Raw genomic sequence first — 22,379 nt, forward strand, 5'->3', positions numbered from 1 at the left:
TCTCTAAAGTCAAAAATGTTGTCTTAAATTGATTTTAATAAATTACTAATCGTCCGCTTTGTCAAAAGGAGGATTTGGTCAACAGATTCTTCGTAGATTCTCTGACCTTTTACCTCACATCTTCTATTGTGAACTGATCTTGTGGAAGGTGTTTAGTTTCCAATCAGTTCTTGGATTTGACATTTGATCTGTCTGAGGTAACTTGACAGCGATACAAATTCCCTTCTACCCGTTTGAATAAATAATTCAAAATATCTCGGTATTTCGCAACAACTAAGCATTAAATCTCAACTTTTCAATTCTCCTAACTATTTTTGCAGATCATAATGGGCGGATGGCCGCTCGAAGTCGGCAAAATGGCCTTGTACATGACCTTCCCGGTCGCCTTATTTCACTTCTTCAATCAACCCGCATATTTCGAGGAATGGGTGACGAAAACCAAGCGTGAAATATACCCACCCGAGAACAAGAGTCACCGCGAAGAAATCGAGGAGGCGATACGACAAATGCGAGCGAAAAAAGATGAAGAAATGATTCGAGCTCTGGAGGAATTCGAAGCCAAAGAAAAGGCGGCCGCCAGGCACTAGTATTTTGCTTAGTTGTATTGCGTAGTGAATTCCAGTTTATGATGTGAAAACTGTGAATAAAAGTTTAGGAAATAAGAATTTCTGGTGGAATCACTGTCTGGTGTGTTTGACAATCAGCTGTTTTGGTTCACGTGTGTTTACAACTTGGTTGACGTCGAAGTGGGTCCGACATAACCACAAAGTTTGCATAGTCGCAAAGTGATCCAGTCGCGATGGGGAAACATAAGAAGTTTTTAAAGTCGGAAAAGGCGAAAGTGAAGTTGAAAGACAGGAAATTACCGAAAGGACTGAATGTCACAAAGACAGAGTTCAAAGTCAGGAAGATCATTCTAAGGGAGCAGCTGCATGAGACCGTTCTCGAGGAAGGAAAAAGGAAGCAAAGTGTGAAGGTAAATGAGGCTCGTCTCCACTAATTAAAATATTGTTAGCTAACAGCAGTAGTTCCCTGCCGAGGGTATTCTGACTCTTCCCCGCGCCGTCTCGGTCCTAAATGTACTTCCAGCTGCAGATGTGTATCTTGTTTCCATCCCTTCCTCTGGCTTGAAATCGGGGGCTTGGACATTTCGTTTCCCGGATTAAATTATTATAGTAAACTCAGAACACTTCCCAGTTTTGAACGTCCAAATGCCAACGTGTCCATGACTAACAAAAAAGTGGAGGTGAGAAAACCGTAAAGGCTTTCATCTCATATAATCATGCGGTATGCCTTGAAATTGGGAGGATTCCCTCCCTTTTCCCATAGAGAGAAATCTTCAAGGGTCGTGAAGACTGCCCTAACGCTCGGCAAGTGCTAGACGCCACAGGCATTCCCTCCATAAAGATCTTCGCAAGCAGCGAAGGGAGTAAAAAGGTGACTATTCTTCTCCACGATGTTGGGTTGATGTTGCCGTGGATCTCCTTCCACGCATACAAAGGGTAGCGTTTGCGTGGCTGGAACTGACAGAGGAGTCTAGTAGTCGACCCACAAATTTGATAGCTTTGGCTGGAACGATGCAGACGACTGGCCCTAATGTGGCTGCAAAGGCTAGGCGGGCAGGTGCTGCTGATACGCCTGACGGGACTGACCGTCAGCCGGTGTGAATAATCTTGCTTTAAGTGGGCAATTTGGCGGGTATTAGGTTGACGTCTATGACGAAGTCTACGGCGCATATTGGACGAAAGGCGTAGCGCAGGTAGCCAAGTCTTTAGAAACGAATGTTTTTTTTTTGGTGAGTAGGATAGGAGTGTTGCACCCCCGCACTGACAATGTTGGCTGAAGAGAGCTCCCCTGTGTCTGCATAAAGCTACTGATGAAAGCAGTTGCATCTTTCACAAGGGAAAAGGGGGTGTTCAGTGTCGTCCGCCACTCCACAAATTGTCGATGAGCCGCGCAGTCCACCTGTCTCTTGGCTCATTTTGCCAAGAGAGTTTCCATTCCGTAAGGGTGCGTTGAAGTTCTCTTAAGTTTTCACCCCTACGGCTGTAGATAGCTCACTCACTCCCTCGATCTTCATCACGTGCGATAAGCAGACATCGCTCGCAAAGCTCACCGTATCTGCCCTTGAGCAAGGCGCTTGCGATGCACTTCCTTGTCAAGGGCACCAGCCCATGGGCTCCGCGCCATAGAGCAGAACGGACTGATTACTGAAGACGTCTCCTAGTAGATACAGGGCCCACAACATTCGTCATTAGCCAACACAATGCCAAGACGCCAGCTATGCCTTGTGTCCTGTCCGCTGCTGCTTCGATTTGCCCGAAGAAGCTCATTTTCGGGTCGTCTATTAAACCAAGGTATTTAGCCGCTAGTTTTGACTCTATAGTCAACCCGCCGATCAATATGGGACGCAGGGTCGGATTCTCTTTCTGATCAAGATGACTACTTCGTTTTTCTCCAGCACAAGGCCGACGGGATACTATCAGGACCCAGTGCCTTCTTGTTTTCATGGTGAGAACCGCTTTTTCGAGCTCGCTTATTAAGAAAAGGGGGCAACCCGTACGGGATATTTGGGGAATAATTCCTGAATAATCTATCATGTCGGTACTTAGTATGCAGAGCTTCCGCAGAACTCCAATTTTCCGAGTGACAGGTTTATGCCCAACGCCCTACAGGTTCTCTTTCACTTCAATCAGCAGGTTCTGCCAACCGCGACCCTTGCTTTTATTTCTCATACTGCGGAGTCTCTTTTTTGCTGATCTATACTCTTTATGCAAAATGTCGGAGTTTATGACACTCCTTCCGTAGATCGGCTTCCGTCCACCAGTACATAGAAGGCTTGTGACGGTTGGGGCCCCTCTGGGGCCGTCGTCCGTCGACCTAGATGGCAGTGGTACCCGATAAGTCGAGATGCCATGAAACCGGGTCCCTATTCGGTGTTGTTCGTTGATTGGCACTAGATTAGCCTTTACCTTAGCGGTTGCACTCCGGCGTTAATTTGTAGAATGTGGATCATGTTATTCGCGCCCTAGCACTTTCTAGTTCCGCCGTAAAGATTGGACACCGTCCCGAACCCGCAATGTGCGTGCAATCCCATCACCAGACGCGCCACGATACCTGCAGAGAACGCAACTTTCGCTTTCATTGCAGGTCTTCACTTGATGACCTACCTGACCGCATCTACGGCATACTGTCCTCCTGTCGGGTCTCTTGCAAGTTGCTAACGTGTGTCCATAGTCCAGACACTTGCAGCACTTGATGGGGATTATTCGCATTCGTACCCTGCAAACTACCCAATCAATTTTTGATTTTCCCGCTACTAACTAGTTTCCTCGCCTATTCGGACCGCCGCAAGTTGGCTCTCTAGCACTTTGCAGCACGAAAAATTTATCGGATATGTAACGATTTTCCGGAGACCTTGTCGGCCAGTGAAGCCCGGAATGCTCCCTCCATCCTAGGTGCCTTCAGATTACATCTGAGCGCGCTTTTGAGTGTCCGATACATACGCCTAACTATACCGTTCCCCTGATATTAATAACAACATTGTATAGGTATGGAGAGCTCCTACGAGTTGAATTAAGGTCCGACACAAACTATTTTCGCGGTGTCAAAAAATGAGATCCAGTGGTCGAAAATTGCTCTGACGGTAGTGGGGCTCTGGTGTTCCGCAGCGATATTGCATGGAGCCAAAGGTGTAACGGTCAATAATGGTGAGGTACTTCCTGTACACAGTGGCCATCCGGTGTTTTAAAGCTTCCAAGTTCACCACGCTTATGGCGATTGACTTTTTACCGTTAACAGGAATACATTGCTTTCTCCATCGGATGACCCGCCCAGAAAAACACTTGGCAGCGGCGAAACGGCTGGAGGGTTAGAGCTGGTTCACGGAGTCGAAGGTTTACCGACGAAGGGCAACTGACTGGTATGGTTTAATGCGCCAAATATTAAGCAGAGTAGCAGTAATGGTCAAGATGGATGGAAGTCAAAGACTAGTTAGCAGGTGTGACAGACGGGTTAGTGATGAGCACGGTGATTTTCATTCCGCGAGAGTGAGTGTTAGTAACGTTATTTTCATCGACGGACGTATATTCCACTCGGGTCTCGAAGTGGCTAATGAAATTGAGCACCTTAATTTGACACCGTTAGTCTTATACGACCGTTGTGTCAAGGCAAATACGAACGGCCAACGATTAGCGTAAATGATTCTTCATTGACGACCTCGAGGATGCATTGAAAAAACTTATGACCGCGAAAACTGCTAAGAACTCGTCGTTGTAATTGTAGTTCGGTCGACAAAAACTTTCTGGAGAAAAAATTGGGCCGAACCCACGTTCCGTCGGGTCATTATTAATTAAATGCCGGGCCAATGAGTCTCGCAAAGGGCCAACGGCTACGAGAATGCCGAAGTGGCGGTCATAAAGATGTCCTGCTCGCAACGTTCAAAGCAGCTTCTCTGTCAGGTGGTCAATTTAATACTTCTTTCTGCGTAGAAATTCGTGGCGCCCAGTCTATAGTCTGACGGCGTGCGAAATGCGGCAGCGGTAATAATTAAGCATTCCAAAAAACGTCTAGAATGTGAAGAGTTCACGGGGTTGAGGAACTACGAGATGGCTTATGATTTTGGTGCTGGTGGTCAAAACAGCTCTCGCTGACAAAGATTACTTCTCGTAGGCCAACTTGTCATTTGTCTCAGTTGGGCTGGAGCTTTGATGCATGAAGTACCTCTGGGAACTCCTGGAGATGTTATAGATGATATTCGAAGCTTTCCGAGAAAAAGAGTATGTAATCTTGTAGATGCGGACAAACAATAGCTTTCAGAGCGAATTGTTGATAATGCATTGCATCGTTTGAGCTACCTTACGGAGTTCGCAACGAGTGCACAAAAACTTGAACAGTCCGACCGACATTTTACAAATATTATCCTAAGCGAGTGAGCAATTATTATCCTGAGCGACTGATATTTAATAAAATGCTCGCTGAAGGCGAAAACACCAAGTCCTTGACATCTTGGAGTAAATTTTATATTATTGGCAGAGGGTAAGAGTGAGTACGCGTTGAGCGGGAGATAGTCCCCCGTTGGCACGCGAGCTGCTGCTCTCCTTATGTACCATGTGGAGAGAGCTGATTCTCATCATCGGTTCTGATGCTGCCGCTTCCACGACGATGATCAGCGGGTCAGTTAGTAATGTTATAATTTTCTAGTCCACCTCAGTCTCTGCACTACTCTGACAAGGATGGCTAATTTCCCTGTTTGTCCGGGTAGTATTTTTAATGTAGACACCGGTAGTTATCTCTTGTACCAGACAGAGCGTGCCTCTATGCGTCGTGGTAAACCCACTGTTTGTTTTAATTTTATCTCCATTGCATTATGTTTTTGCTTATATAAGTACTTGTTCGTTGTCATTTCACGTCTTTGCTCTGGGTAGTCAGCCCTCTACCTGGCCCGCTGACGTGCTATTGAACTTTCTATTAACATTGCCCCCTACTCTGCGGCAAACGTATTTTCAATGTCTTGCGAAGAATCCGCTAGCCGGCTGGAGTCTGATTAGTAGGAATATCCCGCCGAAGCTCCAGGCCCGGGTCTGCCTTGCCTGTCCACGATCCATGTACTGTGCATATGGGTGCAGTGTTCGGATTCTTGCCATCCCATCTCCCCAGTGCAACATGCCGGTTCGATCAGCAGAAGTTTCTTATTCCCTGGAAATTAAACGGCAGTGCATACCAGATGAGTTCGAGTGGCACACATCTTTAGCAATATCCTACGTATATGGTACTTAAAATAACATCAAATATTTTTATTTAGATTGACATCAGAACTATGTCAACCCAAAGTATGATTCCCGTAGCTTTGTAAGAACGTTGATTACTAAAATTTTTTAATATTTTGTGTTCTTGATGCACTGGATAAGGATGACTTCCTTAAATTTATGAATTGGTGGTAATAATTAGCAATATTACTTAACATTATAGCAGCTGTAGCTATTCTGAGTTATGACACAGCTTTCGAACTTAAGGCTCCCCACACCATGCCTGACAAATCAACCTTATACAATTACTACACTTTATTTGGGGGCTTTGCCATGGAATTGCAATACGTCCTCCGGGTCGGCTTCCTGCATAAAATCGCCGATCTGATTCGTGAAACTTAAGTTTACACTCGTCGGAGGTGACTCGATTCCAATACTCCCCACTCCACTCGACATCTCGCGGCCCCATTGTAGAAGAAACCGCTTAACCTGACTGGAAGATTGTAATATTTTAACAGATATACTTCCATGAAGTCCGTAATCTCATAATCGACACCATGCAGAACGCTCAGAAATTGATATATTTTCAGACAACGACCAATTTTATTTCAAAATAGCCGCTGTTCTAGAACGACCTCGAAGCGACCAATGAAGTGCTCGATCTACCATAGTGCTCAGTAGCGGAAAGAAGCGTCGCGACGCTATCAAATGCCACACATGACTGATTGGCACTCAAAAACTTGACGTGGAATCAGATGTTTAACTTTGGTGACCAGTGACCACTTCGCAAGGCTGTTCGGAGGGCCCTCGCGCCCTCAAGCAAAGCATTATTTTTCAAAAACTTCCGTACAACACAAACCATGATGTAATCGTTGTTTACATCAAAAAATTTTCCACAAAACATCATAGTTGAATCCTTACACTCTCCCCATTAGCCAATGTTTCTACTTTGACCACAGAAATCAAGAAGCTATTACAATCCCACAATTCCTCGCAAAAAAACTCAGCAAAGATTCTCCTGAATTGACAATACAACGTCTGGCACTTTGATATACCGAAGGCCCAATTCTAATGCTTGCTTCCGTTTGAACCGGCTACATACGGTGTACCCCAATTTTTTTACCTACTGATATGATGAATGTGCTTTTCAAACATAGTTCATCATCTGTTCCCGAGGTTCATGATATCGCTTCAATGAGACGACCGTCACGAAACTGGTAGCCCCTAAACTCTGTATATATCGATAAATCTTCAAGTATCTGTTATTTGTTTGGCATACAAAGTGCTTCTGAAAAGGTTAATATGAAGCATCTGAAATATTGCTATCCTTCAAAGTAGACCATTGCTATACACTAATTCAAATTGGTCTACCCCAAAGGCAACTTCTTTAGCCATGTACTTTCTAATTTGCAAAGGGTTAGTCTGTATTCTAATCGGACGATACAACGGCAAATTCCATTAACATCGATAAATCTAACACTATAAGGTTTGTCATATATCAAAGGGAAATACTTAAAATTTTTTTTTGAACTGAGCAGAAACATAACTCGCTCAGTCACTCTCACGCTTTATTTTGATGACATTTTAACAAACACAAATAGATTCTATCACAACAAAAGCCCAACGCTCTATAGAAGCCACAGTCAAATTCCGAGTTGCATTAACACAAACGTCAACAGCTTCACAATCTCCCAATTACGACCCTGAACAGGTCTTACGAAGTCCACACCAACACATGTCACCTGTGCCAACACGATCGGACCTTCCCCCAAGAACCAAAGAATGATTCTCATTGCAGAGGAAATTATTCAATTAAATTCCCTCAACAGGAACATTGATATTCTCACTGCTGCAGAAAATATTTTCCATCAGATCAAGTACCGACCAGGTCCATGAAAATCTGAACACAACACTCCCTTGAGTTCCTCTCGGTCTAAAATTGCAGCAGAATATAGCAGACTCCCCTTTTTCTGTCAGAATTATATTAACTCTTCAATCTTCAACTGTTCGGTGAAGCTTCGATGTTAACAGATGTTAGCAGCGATCAATTTTGCTATCCAAATGGCACAGGACCAAGATCTTCAAAAAATTATCATTTTAACTGGTAGTTTGGCGTGTGCAAAAGCTTCATATCTCAAGTCATCATCATCAACTGCGCAACAACCGGTATTCGGTCTAGGCCTGCCTTAGTTAGAAATTTCGGACATGTTGGTTTTGGTCCGAAGCCCACTAATTCGATATCCCTAAAAGTTGTCCTGGCCTACGCCATCGCTTCATCTCTGGCATGGTCAGCGAAAATTCACGCTATTATTTACGTTTCTCATCTGGAGGAGCTGGTTTGGACTCCTAGCACACAAAGCTATCAGAAGAGCCAAACTGGTTTGTGCATCAACTACCCTCGAATATCTACCCGAAAATAATCATCAAAAAGATTATGGATGCCTTCCGACCGTGAAGTTCGCCCCAATGACTACATCATATTCCACTGCAATAATAATCAACAAAACTAGCAGCCTTAATTGAAGATCACGTAACACATCTTTTCTACAACCTGGGAATAATAAATCGGACAAGAACCAAATAAGACACACCACCATGACATTACATCTACCAAAATGCAAATATAAATTAACATCGAGCATTATAGGCACGGATATCACCCGTATTCACGGACGCTCATAGTGATCGCAACTGTTTTCTGAAAGTTCGCAGGCTAAACATAGATATGCAGGTTAACAATGCCTACTTAGCTTCTTAAGATCGTATAAAGACTTTCGAAACAAGCTAGGGCTGTCCGAAAATGGTAACCTGGATGTGCGCTCATTAGTCTATAAGTTATAAACTTATTGTGTAGTGACCTAAGCATAGAACACAGTAGGACCAGGCCTTATTGGAACTATAGAATTGCAAGTGTGAAGACCACGGAACCCATGCAGTCCAACGTAATTTTGCGCCTCCTTGACTTTGATCCCTGAAGTTTATCTTCATTGTATCGAACAATGTCGTCAGATTCCGTGAATCACAATTCGGAGCAACTGAACCTTGTGACCATAGTAATATCTTAGGCTACCAAGGGAGCTTTGAACAATTCTAATGAATTACACTCTACGGAATCTGAGGTTCAAGAGAAAATTGTGTGGTATTCCTAACCAGTTCGGAGCTGCGCTCTATGACGTTGCCATATATGACCCTGCATTTTTTCAACAACAGAAAGTGAGTTGTGTAATTGTTACGAGTTTTTGAGGAAACCAACAAGATATAGAAATCACACAATCATCTAGAATATTTCAAAGAATTTTATGCGGAGATACTGGCGATGTGGAAAGCTTATCTGCGGTATAAAGGTGTAACTTGACACCGACATATAACGTAGCGGTTGATAATCGAGCCATCATCTAGCCGGAGAATCATCATCAACGGCGCAACAATCGGTATCCGGTCTAGGCTTGCGTTAATAAGGAACTCCAGATATCCCGGTTTTAGGCCGAGGTCCACCAATTCGATACCCCTAAAAGCTGCCTGGCGTCCTGACCTACGCCATCATCTCATGCAGGGTCTGCCTCGTCTTCTTTTTCTACCGTAGATATTGCCCTTATAGACTTTCCGGGCGGGATCATCCTCATCCATATGGATTAAGTAACCCGCCCACCGTAACCTATTGAGCCGGATTTTATCCACAACCGGACGGTCATGGTATCGCTCATAGATTTCGTCATTGTGTAGGCTACGGAATCGTCCATCCTCATGTAGAGGGCCAAAAATTCTTCGGAGGATTCTTCTCTCGAACGCGGCCAAGAGTTCGCAATTTTTCTTGCTAAGAACCCAAATCTCTGAGGAATACATGAGGACTGACAAAATCATTGTCTGGTACAGTAAGAGTTTTGACCCTATGGTGAAACGTTTCGAGCGGAACAGTTTTTGTAAGCTGAAATAGGCTCTGTTGGCTGACAGCAATCGTGCGCGGATTTCATCATCATAGCTGTTATCGGTTGTGATTTTCGACCCTAGATAGGAGAAATTGTCAACGGTCTCGAAGTTGTATTCTCCTATCCTTATTCTCCCTGTTTGACCAGTGCGGTTTGATGTTGTTAGTTGGTTGGTTTTCGGTGCTGACGTTGCCACCATATATTTTGTCTTGCCTTCATTGATGTGCAGCCCAAGATCTCGCGCCGCCTGCTCGATGTGGATGAAGGCAGTTTGTACGTCTCGGGTGGTTCTTCCCATGATGTCGATATCGTCAGCATAGGCCAGTATTTGGGTGGACTTAAAGAGGATCGTCCCCTCGCATTTACCTCAGAATCACGGATCACTTTCTCCAGGACCAGGTTAAAGAGGACGCATGATAGGGTATCCCGTTGTTGATGTCAAATGGTCTTGAGAGTGTTCAATGCTGCTTATATCTGGCCTCGCACATTGGTCAGGGTCAGCCTAGTCAGTCTTATCAATTTCGTCGGGATGTCGAATTCTCTCATGGCTATGTACCCTGGCTATGCTATCAAAGGCGGCTTTAAAGTCGGAGAATCCTCCAAGCTAATGGGCGGTTCGCTCAGTCTTTCTCTTATGCATTTCGCCACAAAGGAATGAATGGACCGACGAACTGGCCGGGCAAAGTTTTACGCTTGGCAGTCCTTCGGCGAGGACGGTTTACACTCTCCTGGTCAGTTATGAAGCTAGAATATACTCGCTGTTCTTGTCATTTATGTACCAAGGCTTACTGCCTGTGCCAAATGGAAAAAGATTTGGTGTTCGTATAGTAGTAAGATAAGTAAGCTGACAAAGGATTTGTGATCTTGTTGGCTGCATCCCAGAATTATTATGCGGCGGAAGTGATTCTACTTCCGTTGCGCCCTTGCAAGTACCAGGGTCTTAGGAGCTGTGATTCAAAACAGCACAATACAGCGCTAGAGAAAACAGATTCAACGTTGTTGCTGTTTACGATAGCACCAAGCTCGATGGCAGAAATCTTAACAGAAGATTTTCGGAATGTAGCATTTTAAGTTTATTTTCGAAGAGATATTTTAAGTTGAAGAATAAATTTTATCTAAAGGATCGATGATACTTTGATCTTTGTTCTAATTTTGGGGGAAGGAGACGTAGTTTTTGTGGTTTGCATGGAAAAGATACATAGGTCCTCGAATGACGAATTGTATGGTATATATCATAGCAATAAAAAGATGACACTTTCAATAACTTTATTCAGTTTCTATATTATTTTTCTTAATTCCAGGAGCTTTTAACTCGTCTCAAGCATCACAACGCTTCATTTCGAACGGCGGCCATTCGTTCACTTTCTGAATACCTGGACATACAGCGAGATGAAGTCCACCGTCATCTAGGTCCCCTTGTACAGGGCATTGCAGCCGTTTCATTAGACATTGAAAAAGATATTCGACGCGAATCCTTCAAGCTCCTCGGCACATTATTCTCTCTGGTCCCTGCTTCATCTATTGAACCGTTCTTTGAAATGATCTCGTCATATTTACGATGCGCTATGACACATATTCAACTGCCAATTCAAGAAGATTCGCTACTCATGCTTGACGTGCTGCTGATACACGTCCCTCATTTGGTTGCTGGAAATAGTAATCGAATATTTTCGAATTTTCTGGATATGATATCAAAATTTCGAGGTGACGCGAAACCTGGAAGAACTCTGACAACCAACGTCGGGAGTAAGATTACAACCATCAAATGGCGGACTAAGATTTTAGAGCGACTGAAGGACATGCTGGCAACAATGATAAGTCATAAACAATCAGACGCGCAGGTTTCAAGTGATACTAAAAAGAGCTCGATGGCACACTATCAATTCGTTCCAAATGTCGATGTGTATTGTCCCATCTACAGAATGCATTTGAATACACACTACGACTTATCTAGCGTTTTGGTTCGATCTAGGGACGTGGTAAAAGATACGGAGAGCGATCGGTTGAGAACATACATCAGTCAGCTCGTTCCATTGTTATTCGATTCGTGGCTGGAAGTTCGGAGTTTTGATAAGCAAGAATTGCAAAGAAAACAGCTTTTGATCTCGAACGATGCAGCATCAACTCTTAAAACAATTTTGAATATTCTAATACATTTGTGGGACTTGGCGGTTATTTGTGATAACGAAGAGAACGACACTGAAGTGTGTGATTGGTTCAAAAAGGAATGTCGTCAAGAACTTAACGAGCACATGTTGGGCGGAATGCCTTATCAGCAAGCTGAAGGGAGCGGAGGTGAGTAAAAGATGCTTTCGGAAGCAACCTACCCAATACTGTTGCTGTCAAATTTTATTATTGCTCATGATAATTGCCTCTTCTCACTAATATTTATGTTTCTTTTTCTCCACAAACGCAGTGTCGAAAACCAAATCAAAGGGCCAAGCAACTGATCGTGAAGTATTCGAGTCTTCCGGACCACATTGCCTGAATCAAAATCTAAATATAATTTATCTTTGTTGCATATTGAATGCTTCCGAAAGAGACCTCAGCTTTGACCAGGCCACGCACATTTTACAATTTTTAATAAGTATACGTTTGAGGTTTAATATCCACGAACAGCGTAAATAATTAGTTTTTCTTTAAGATAATATCCAAACATTCAAACAATTTTCTCCGGATTGGGTTTCACCGCTGCCGAATTGCCTGCGACAAATTTTATATGAAAACGGCGCGTATTTCCTCCAGATCGACAAGGCCAATACAAAAATGCTCCTTCAGACGGTTTTAAACTGTTTCCAAAATGAACTATTCGGACGCGAGAATAAGAGCAAAATTCTTACAGTTCTTTGTGATATCATTATGAGGAATGATCTATACAAAGCCTACGGGTAGGAGGAAGGCTCATTTTTCCAGTTTCTTATGTCACCACTTTGTAAAATTATAATTTCAGGGGTTCGGATTTCAACGGCTGGCTAGAGGATTTACCGCAAATATTGTGCAACCCACAGGTTCCCCTCAGTGTCATAATGACGCTTTGTCAGTTAGGGAAACAGAAGAATCAAGTGTTTTTGCAAGCACTGAGAAATTCTGCTTTGAAAGTTATAGGTAAAATCCTCCCATTGTGCGTCCAAATGGCTTTTCCTTTATTCTAAAAATGTTCTTCTCAGAAAATCTATCATCGATCAACATTATTGGATGCGACGACAAGTTCGACGGGCAAAAAAGTTTAATGAACATGTTCTACTGGATCGACGGCTGGAGTTTAGAGGACCAAGTGAAGGTTAAAGGTCACGCCCAAATTTATGTAACTGACGAAAATACGCTTAACTATTTCTCGTTTATCCTAGAACAATCTTCCAAGAAAATAAATGCATGAGTCATTTTCCACTTAAACAAAATATATTTCACTAGAATTCCTTGTTAGTTATCGATGCTTTCCGCTCACTCTATTCTACTGGGTTGGAGTATTTGGACAAGAAACAGGAAACAAATAATCGCCTTTGAGGCATATATAACACAAATTCATTATTATTTAAAAATTCTACTGCAGAGGCGCATCGGCCTCCAAATGATAGCTTTTAACACGCGAAAACCAAAACGGTGGATACTTGGCCGACGTCAATTCAAAGTCAGTGCGTATCTCGAAGCTGTTCTTCATTTGCGTGAAAGTGTAACTCTTCCAAATCAACTGGTTGAACTTTCGTCGTGTTGAGCTTGCAACATTCAACTCAATGAAGAATGTATGACTGTCGTCAGCTTCGTTGCTAGAACCGCGCTTTTTGCCACCTGCGGCTGAGTAGGTTTGGGTCTTCTGATATCGTTTCAGAACGATAATCACCTGCTCGCCATGTAGTCGGTAGTGTCCTTTTAGAATTTCAGGACGTAAATTCGTAGTTGTACGCAATTTGCCCACAACTTGTGCTGGATCATCGGCTGAAGTCATCATAAGTACTACACCGTCGGGGAAGAAACGGACGTATCGGTAATACTCAACGATTTGTACTGGTCGATAGAATTGATCCTGAAATGAAAAAAAAATAGTTCATTATCTGCGATTTGAACATGTTTTTTTTGCAAAATTGACCGTCGAAAAACCTTAGAAAAAATCAACGGTAGATTTACGACGTAAATTTATTTTGAAATTTTGAGGAACTAAGTTCATTTGGGAGGTATCGCAAAGGACATTTGTTAAGGAGAACATATTTCAGTACAGAAAATGCAAAAAAAAATTGATTACCGAGTGATTGAAAGACAGGCGTACAACAATCTAACACCGTTGAACAGCCCCTTCTTCTTGGATGGTGCTACAGCTCAAATGGAGCCTTCCGGCCTCCTGGACGCATCGCCTCCAATTATCTAATCCAAAGACCGTGTCCTCCAGAAAATTCTAGAATTGAGCTGCGATCTGCCTCCACTGAGTCCTCTCAAAGTTCTCTTGGTTTCCCTTTTGCTCGGCTACTATTGGCTTTGCCATTCAGCACTCGTTTCAGAATTCTTTCCTTCTATAATACATTCATTCGATGTGACCAACCCATTGCAATTTCCGGATTTTGACTAGTGTCTATTGCTAGTGGGTCGTCAAATAATTCATGCAATTCATGATTGTATCTGATTCTTCAGGCAGTGGCCTCGCGACGGGAATGGAATTTCATTCTTCTTTTGCAGTATATAATATGTAAAAATCCCTTTAGCTTCACGTGTTTTCTTTACCCCTTTAATTGCCACCATCCTTTTTTGATCATATAATTCTCGTCGTGTCCTTGAGTAGGTAGGGGTAGGTATTAGTGGCCACTCCGAGGAGCCCAATTAGCGCTTTGGTGAGCCGTTTTGATGCCACAAACTCCTAACACCGTGACTGTTGTTATGAGAGCAGGGAGGTAGAGTCCAGCCGGCTCGGATCTTCAGAGCCAACCCTTAGCATTCACGAAAGAAAGCAGCTCTGTCCTTTATAAATTAAATTTCTTCCTCCTTTTGACTCAAACAATTCTCTCCTTAAACTTCGCTGCATGCTGCACATTATTGAATGCATTCAGGCGAATTGATCGTGACAGATGGGAATGATTTGCCGCAACCGTCAACACTACTGCGTATCTTGCTGGCAACATGAACTCTGAAGTTCAAAGTCAATTTTAGCGAGACCAAGGAGTTTACCGATGGACAGCTGATGAGCGGACAGGGCGTAGGCTTTCTGAACAATTCCGTGTGGTTTCCATTAAGTCTATCGGAACACTCAAGAGGTTTCCTGATACCCCAAGAAAGCAACGGATACTTGGCGGTAATTAGAACATCACTTCTGGAGGAATTCACCGGCCTAATATCAGAGTGTGTTGGAGTTCGTTAGACGGGGAGTCGTGAACGAGAAGGGAGGAAAAAGGGATTTTTATTATGTCATCTCCTTATCATTCCTTTTGGAAGTACATCAAAGGAGTTGACGAAAACGGATTTCCGGTTAAGTAATTTTAACACCAGTCATCATTATTAGCGGTGTAATCAGGAACATCAATCAGCAGGAATTATAAAAGGTATAACTGTTATTGATTTAGATGTCACGGTTTTTGTGCGCTTTGATAGGTCTCAAATCGGAGGACCAAAACCTCCCGGACGGAAATTTGCTAATATTTCATAAGAAATGAAGAGAACTTCTGTTCGCTCGTGAAAATCGTGCGTTAACGTCGCATTATTGAGAAATCGAGCACTTGTAGAGTCGTATTTCCTGTGAAATAAATTGGAAATAACACGTTTTGAAATTCTCTATCTCACATCTGAAATCAGACAGGCTGGCCGAGGTAGCGACTCGATGCCAGAAGTGAGATTCAGGAGAACGCAACAATTTGTAAATACATGCTATGCAATTAGAGTTGGAATGGCTTTTGGGAATTTGTCTGCCGGGCACCGGTCAGTCACTTAAGATGAGTTGTGGCGATCTAAAAGTAAATAATCCCGATTTTGGTGCGCCGCAGAGACTCCGGAGAATTCGCCAAGTGAGATGTTTACCGGGCATGGAGACAACAGAAGATCCTTTTAATATTCCATTCGACAGATGGCGATTTTTATGACTATAAAAATTATCTCTGCCCTTCTCAGTTTTTTTACTTTGAAGCTTTTTTTCTGAGTCGCTCAGCATCTTCCTATTATATATACATATTAAATTGAACCGCCAAATACTTCAAGTTGTGCACATTTTGTAACGTCTAATTACCCCGGTAATTTTGTGGGGCTAAACGAGGAATTAACGCAAATTAATGCCGAAAAAAAAGGCGATGGTCAAGTGACATCCCCCAATAATAACGATCAAGGCGAAAGGTAAAAAAAATTACTGTCATCACTGACTCCCTACATGCCTGCAAACCCTTTTCTCGTCCTGATGATGGAAGAAATGAAGTTTGACATTGTGAAAGTAATTCAGCGCTCAACGGAATGTGATAACTATCTCAATGTCTGTGCTCACAAACCAGCAAACAAAAACATTTTTTCGGCCTAGCTATTAAAACACATGCCTGAACTGCTCTATGGGATGGATAACAGACAAGTAGAGATTGGTTGAGTTGGACCTTCCCTTCCTCCTCGTCTGAAAGTAGCGAAGGTTAAGACGGTAAATCGACAACTCCCTCGTACAGCAAAGTTTTCCTTAAAAAGATTGGCAGCATTATCTTTGACATGTCCGACAGATGTGGGGTCAGGGAGGACACGAAAGACACGAAATCCTCAGAAACAAGTACCCTTGGAGCCGCGAATATGATCCCCAGACAACGTTCTTTAAAAACCACTATTGCCCTAGTTGAATTTAAGGAGAAGCCCAACATATTGTGAAACATTTTTTAAATGAAGAATAAAAGACCTACAAAGAAATGGTTGTAAACGTGTAGTAGTGTAGTGGAAAATGTAGGCAAGGGCCCAGAAAGACCTAGAGGTCCAAAACAAAGAAAGTGACATAATTGCCAGCCTACAGCGTAGCCTGTACGATATCAAGAAACAGCTTGATGCAGCTAAAGAGGAGATAGAATGAGGGCCTAACAGCCCTCATCAAAAGCTTGCAGGAATCGCTCGACTTTCAAACAAAGAGAAAAAAGAAAATGGGAAGCGCATGAGGATCGAGAGCTCCCAAGTGTCACACACCAACGAAAGTAACTCGTCATCAGAAGAAGAGATGTCCACGAACAAATCAGACACCGCTACTGAAGAGGAGGAAGATCTGAACTTTCCACAACTGACATCACCGAAACCAGCGCCGGCACTAACGCTGCCGCCTCTAATTTAAAAAATAGAAAAACCCAAATCACCGTTAAAACCATCAACGACAACAAGTCAAGACGAAAGCCTCAAGACAATGGAGAAAGGCACCGTAGCTGTAACTCTACAGCGACCAGGAAAATGGTCCTCGATTCGAAAGAGAAAGATCAATTTCATATAGGGAAGGAGAATAAATCTCGCCGTGGGGATTACACCAGAGCAGCCAAGTGACCACCGAAAACTGACAAAGCTTTTAGAGAACAAGGAATTCAATTCCATAATTACCTCCTCCCGGAGGAAAAGGACATTAACGTTATCATTCGAGGACTCGAAAGAATAGCACCCGAGAATGTGAAAGAAGATCTCGAAGAACATGGCTTCCACTCTATAGAATGTTTTTTCATCAAGATGAAGAATGGACCCTTCAAGCTATTGAAAGTACTAATGCCAGACAGAACAGAAATATACAATGCGATATCGATTTCCCACCTAATAGTGCAAGTCGAGTAAAAAAACCCCGAATAAACCAATCGCAGTGCTACAACTGCCAGCACAGATCGCCTTAGTCCACAAAAATGGGAGAATTGAAAGAATTCCTTTACGAGACAGAAGTAGACACTCTACACACGCATCAGAGCAACCAACATACTTTGGTCGCAGCAAAACCGGCACCATAATTGATGTGGCACTAGCAAAGAACATTAACAACCACATCACAATCAACTCATCCGACTACAGTGCAATTCTCAATATATAACTTGTATATTGGAAATCCGTCGAAAAAGCATAAACTGGGACATCTACCACCACATGCTAACACAATACTCCACAACTAGAAACACCGGAACAGATAGAAGCAGAAATCTCAAATCTAATCGCCCACCTGCAGTGGCCACCAAGCCTCTTTCTCGATATGGCAAACGGAGGGAGCGACAACCGAAGACATTCCAGAAATGACAAAAAACTAGGATGGCTTCCATGCAAACTGGAGACACAAATGAGAAGGGGCTTCCAATGCGGCTCTGCCTGGTCCAAGAGCTTCGAGAAAACCTCTGTTGAACGTCGAAACGGTAAACACCTTCTCAACGTTCAATGATCCAGGAGAGCCCCGGGCTGTGGCATGCCGACAAATACCATCAACCACTTCAAACTTATGTAGAAGTCTTCCCTATTATCCACCAGTGATTTCGAAGCAAAAGTTACGTCAAGGATGTTTCCTTAACAGCGTGAGCGCCGGAATGTAAGCATGGAACGGGTGCTTAAAACTCCGTTTCCCTTTAAAATCTAAGTCATCACTTACCAGAATCCGCCCCTCCGTGTTCAAAAACGTTACCCTTGAATACCGATTCCGGGCAAAGTCAACCCATTGGCCTTGGGCAAGAACCCGAAGTCAGTTACTGTTCTGATAAGACGAGATGCCATGAAGCTGGATTCTTGTTCCGGAATTGCTCCCTAATTAGTACTAAATCCATTTTTATCTCCGCAGTCAACTGCGATAACAACTCGTGAGTAACTCCAAACTGGCACATGTCAATTTGTAAGGCGTGCATAAGCTAGACTGGATACCAATCCAAGCTCGCAGTGTATGCTTTGCTCTCACCAAATGCGTTCCTTGTAGAGAACGCAATTTTCTTTTTCACTGCAAGTCTGTGCTTTGTGACCTAACTGGCGCATCCACGGCATGTTGTCCTGTCTAATCCTTCTTCGTTTCGTCATTCACAACCGCCTTGACTGTGAACAGACAGTTCTTTGACAATATGGTATATTGTTTCCTTTTATCTTTCTTTTCCTTCTTTTCTGGGCTGTGGAGATTACTTGGACGAAATCTTCTTCAAATGTATCTTCCTCTTTTTGTTTTCTCCCCAATTTCGCAGTGAACTATTTGCGTTCCGTTTGGAGCTTACAATGTTCTCAGCAGGAAACAAGTTTGTTTCTGTTTTTCGTGCACCTTTCGCTGTTGTTCATGAACGTCTGTAGAAAGAAATGTGGTTCAGAAGTTCTTCCAGGTCCATCAGCCCGTTTTTCACGCCTTTGCTGGAGTTCTTATAAAGGAACGTTGCTGACTGCATAGGGTTCACCACTGTCGCGTATTTCCTGATTAAACCTTTCCTCATCGGCTCCAGCAGGAGCGATTTCCATCCCAGTTGGCTTATGCCTTTGAGCTTTTTTACCGGAACAGGAACACGGGAGAGTACTGGAGTGCCCACAACGGCAGCCTTATCACGTCCTCTACCTCTTTCGCATTTTCGTACTGTTTTTTTTTTTTCTCGATGAAAATCTTACCAGCGCATCGTGTCCGAGAGAGCGAGCCGCAATAGTTCCCTGACAATTGACCTACGCTTAGCTGATCTCGGGACTCACGGACCGATCAACACTCGCTTGAGGCGATGAGGAGGGTCAGAACTACTTGCTCGGGCACTTCCCACATTGTAAGCGACTTGTTTAAGATCGCAGATGACCCCTGATGGCTACAGTGGCTGTAACATGTTTGGCAGCCCACCCTATGATGCCATCGAAAAAAACGTGTTGATGAAGAAAACTGAGTTAACATGAGCCATATAAAATCCTTTAGAGAGTAGGGTGGGAGAGAGAGAGAGTGGGTTTGAAGCTTTTTTTGTAGGGTAGGTGAATGCGATTACGCACAGAATGTTGAACTCCCGCAACAGTACGCTCTGTCGGTCTACCAACTAAACATCTCCCCGGCATCAGAGAAATAGCCTGGAACCGTTTGACACATTACTTCGGGTTAGCGCTCCCGCTTTCCTGGCTTTGGGACCCTTCAAGTGAGGGAATCCCTTTCACCAACGAGAGGGGAGAAGGGGGGTTGTTGTTAGTTCAGAGAACCCCTTGCCACCCGATCCCTCTGCCGGTTGTGTTCAATCTTCTTCGCAATAAGAAGAGCCCGAATATAATGCGCAACACGATTCCAGCTGCCAGCACTCTTCAGTATCTCTCTGGCAATGTTGTCTGGGAAGAGCTCCCCTGTGTCTGCATAAAGCTGCTGACGAAAGCCGTCCCACCTCTCGCAAGAGAAAAAGGTGTGTTCAGCGTCGTTCGCCACTCCATTGCAGAACACACAAACAGGAGATCGTCCCTTTTAAATCCTGTGCAGGTAAGATTGAAAACCTCCATGCCCGCTTAGAAGTTGGGTAAAGAAGTAATCAATCTCACCGTGCGTTCGGTTCAACCACGGGTCTCAATTGTCGATGAGCCACGCAGTCCATCTGCTACTTGGCTCATTTTGTCCAGAAAGTTGCCACTCGGTAAGGGTGCGTTGACGTTCTTCACGGACAACCACCTCTCTTAAGTTCTCGCCTTTACGGCGGTAGATAGCTTTGCGCTCCTTGGCAAAGAGAGCAACGGGGATCACTCACAAAGCTCCCCGCCTCTGCACTTGAGCAAGGCGCTTAGAATGCACCTCCATGTCAAGGGCATTATACTTCCTATACTTCCGCTGCTGCTTTGATTTGGTCGAAGAAGCTTATCTTCGAATCGAGCATTAAATCAAGGTATTTAACCGCTGGTTTTGACTCTATAGTCAACCCGTCGATCGATATGGGACGCAAGGTCAAGGTGAAATCGCCGGAAGAATACCAAGATCTAAGAAAAAAACTTAAAAGAAAGCAAAACAGGAAAGCACCATGGGAACAGAAGCGAATGACCAACAGTACTACCGGCATGAAGAATAAAAGAGAAAATAAGAGAGAGAGAAAGGCGAGAAGCAAAGGTGTTCAACACCCGCTCCAGAGAGAATCACAGTTCCATGCCCACCAAGTCAGTCTAGTTCTAGAGTTAGAACAGATCGCGTCGGTTATGAATACGCCTCGAATTTTACCAGTTGGAGGAATTGTTCTATAATTGATTGTGCAGTACGGTTGTAAAAGTTAATGCAAAATAAGCACTTATATTAAAGTTATAGAACGGCTTATTGTCTAATGCTATGCAATCCAGCGATACGCGTCTACGTAAAGCAAGAACGTAACAATATTTAGATTTCTCCCTTGCGGAAGTCACATAGAATCGTAGACTCGGACTTACCTGGAAACTATTCTCTCCATATCGCATGTAACTTGCCTTGCTGATGTAACACCCATGGAACAGGACTCGATGGCGATGAATGTACATCTCGCGCCACATATTATATCCAGAGTTCTGCAAAATACCTGTATTAACTCCCCAAACTCTGCAAGTGAACGATGTGTTATTGCAGACAAACATGGTCGTGATTGGCAGTTATGGTTTGGTCTTACTTCAAGCACGCTAATCTCCAAATTTCTTCATCCCTTGCACATAAGTAGAAACCCTTGCACACCGCGGCACATTGTTCCAATGACCTGAAGTCGAGTTGGGCCGAAACAACCCATCGAAGAATGTACAGGATTATCTCCATGGGAAGATCAGAGATGTGCATTCCTGTAATCAGCATCCCCTTCTCGGCGTTGGTGCGTGTGAATAAAGAGTCACTCTTCAAGATTGCGTTGTGGAAACGGGCGAACAAATCGACATTCGAGAGGTCTTCATCCTCGTCGCCGTCTGCGTCGTTGATGGTATCTTCCTCATCGTCAGCGGTGTTCCTGTTAAGATTTGCAGTATCAGCTATGGCACTTGCTTGCTGAGCCTTCTTAGCGGCCTCATAAATTCGAAACTCGATGTCGGGTACAATCTGCACGGCCCGGCGATAGTAGGTGAGGGCATCGTACACCTTTCCCCGCTTCTCCAGTTCGGCTCCCTGCAGGAAAAGTTGCTCCGCCCTCGACTCGTCGCTCAAGTCCCGACCCTTCTGAGTGGTGTGGAGTGATTTATGCTTGTTGTTCTCCCGGGTAGGGGTCCCGCGACTGGATTCACCTTTTAGCTCCTTTTGCCATTGTTCACGGAAGTCATCCAGGACGGTCATGAATTGACCGGGCATGGTTGCCAAGGAGGAAGAAGACTCCTCCGAGTCTTCGCCGTCGCCATCGATTCCGCCAGCATTGCTCGTCATCTGCAAAACACAGGAAGGGGGATACATCACTTATCACGTCCGGCAAGGTTCACGCGCGGCGACCGTTACCATTCTCAATACGATCGATTGCGTGGGGCGCTTTTATCTTACAAGCAAATGAAGAATTGCTCACGGTCTGAGTAGCGAATGACAGATTTGAGTAGTAGTGGGACGTTCTTGAATTTGATTTCGTAAATGATCGAGGAGACTTTTTCCATGTTACGTGGAAACGTTGCCTTACCGCACACTTGCAAACTCTGCGAAGACACCGGACGTTCACGACAATTTCGCTGTCTTCGTTTGGTCGGCGGTTGGAAGCTGGTTGGCAGGCAAGGCTGAAAAATGCGTTTTATCTCACGTAGTTGAAACGTGAAGAAGGCTGGGAGGCAGCTGATTGGGGAAACATGTCAAGACGAAGGCCAGCCAGCTGATCGGGACAGTTTGCGACTGTTTGGGAAATGCTTGCGGTTGGTGAACTGTTATACGATTATTGGG

The 22,379-nt window shown here is 43.9% G+C and overlaps 3 protein-coding genes across 4 annotated transcripts; 2 read left to right on the plus strand and 1 right to left on the minus strand.

Moving 5' to 3' along the window:
• Positions 1-102: 102 nt before the first annotated feature.
• LOC119660583 (protein PET100 homolog, mitochondrial) lies at positions 103-665 on the plus strand. The gene is made up of 2 exons (XM_038069238.1): positions 103-259; positions 321-665. The coding sequence occupies exon 2, from the start codon at positions 327-329 to the stop codon at positions 585-587; it is 261 nt and encodes an 86-aa protein (XP_037925166.1). The 5' UTR covers positions 103-259; positions 321-326; the 3' UTR covers positions 588-665.
• On the plus strand, positions 661-13,066 carry LOC119660580 (testis-expressed protein 10 homolog). The gene is made up of 6 exons (XM_038069233.1): positions 661-976; positions 10,975-11,968; positions 12,090-12,260; positions 12,318-12,561; positions 12,624-12,778; positions 12,841-13,066. The coding sequence occupies exons 1-6, from the start codon at positions 800-802 to the stop codon at positions 13,047-13,049; spliced, it is 1,950 nt and encodes a 649-aa protein (XP_037925161.1). The 5' UTR covers positions 661-799; the 3' UTR covers positions 13,050-13,066.
• LOC119660581 (F-box only protein 9) lies at positions 13,051-22,363 on the minus strand. 2 transcript variants are annotated; one of them, XM_038069235.1, is made up of 4 exons: positions 21,954-22,356; positions 21,154-21,884; positions 20,942-21,086; positions 13,051-13,694 (listed from the first exon to the last, which is right to left on the minus strand). In XM_038069235.1, the coding sequence occupies exons 1-4, from the start codon at positions 21,954-21,956 to the stop codon at positions 13,215-13,217; spliced, it is 1,359 nt and encodes a 452-aa protein (XP_037925163.1). In that variant the 5' UTR covers positions 21,957-22,356; the 3' UTR covers positions 13,051-13,214. The 2 variants fall into 2 exon arrangements, with proteins under 2 accessions (XP_037925163.1, XP_037925164.1); XM_038069236.1 differs by having other exon boundaries at positions 13,215-13,694; positions 22,126-22,363.
• Between the last annotated feature and the right edge of the window lie 16 nt (positions 22,364-22,379).

Source organism: Hermetia illucens, chromosome 6 (genome assembly GCF_905115235.1).
Source record: "Hermetia illucens chromosome 6, iHerIll2.2.curated.20191125, whole genome shotgun sequence".
NCBI lineage: Eukaryota > Metazoa > Arthropoda > Insecta > Diptera > Stratiomyidae > Hermetia > Hermetia illucens.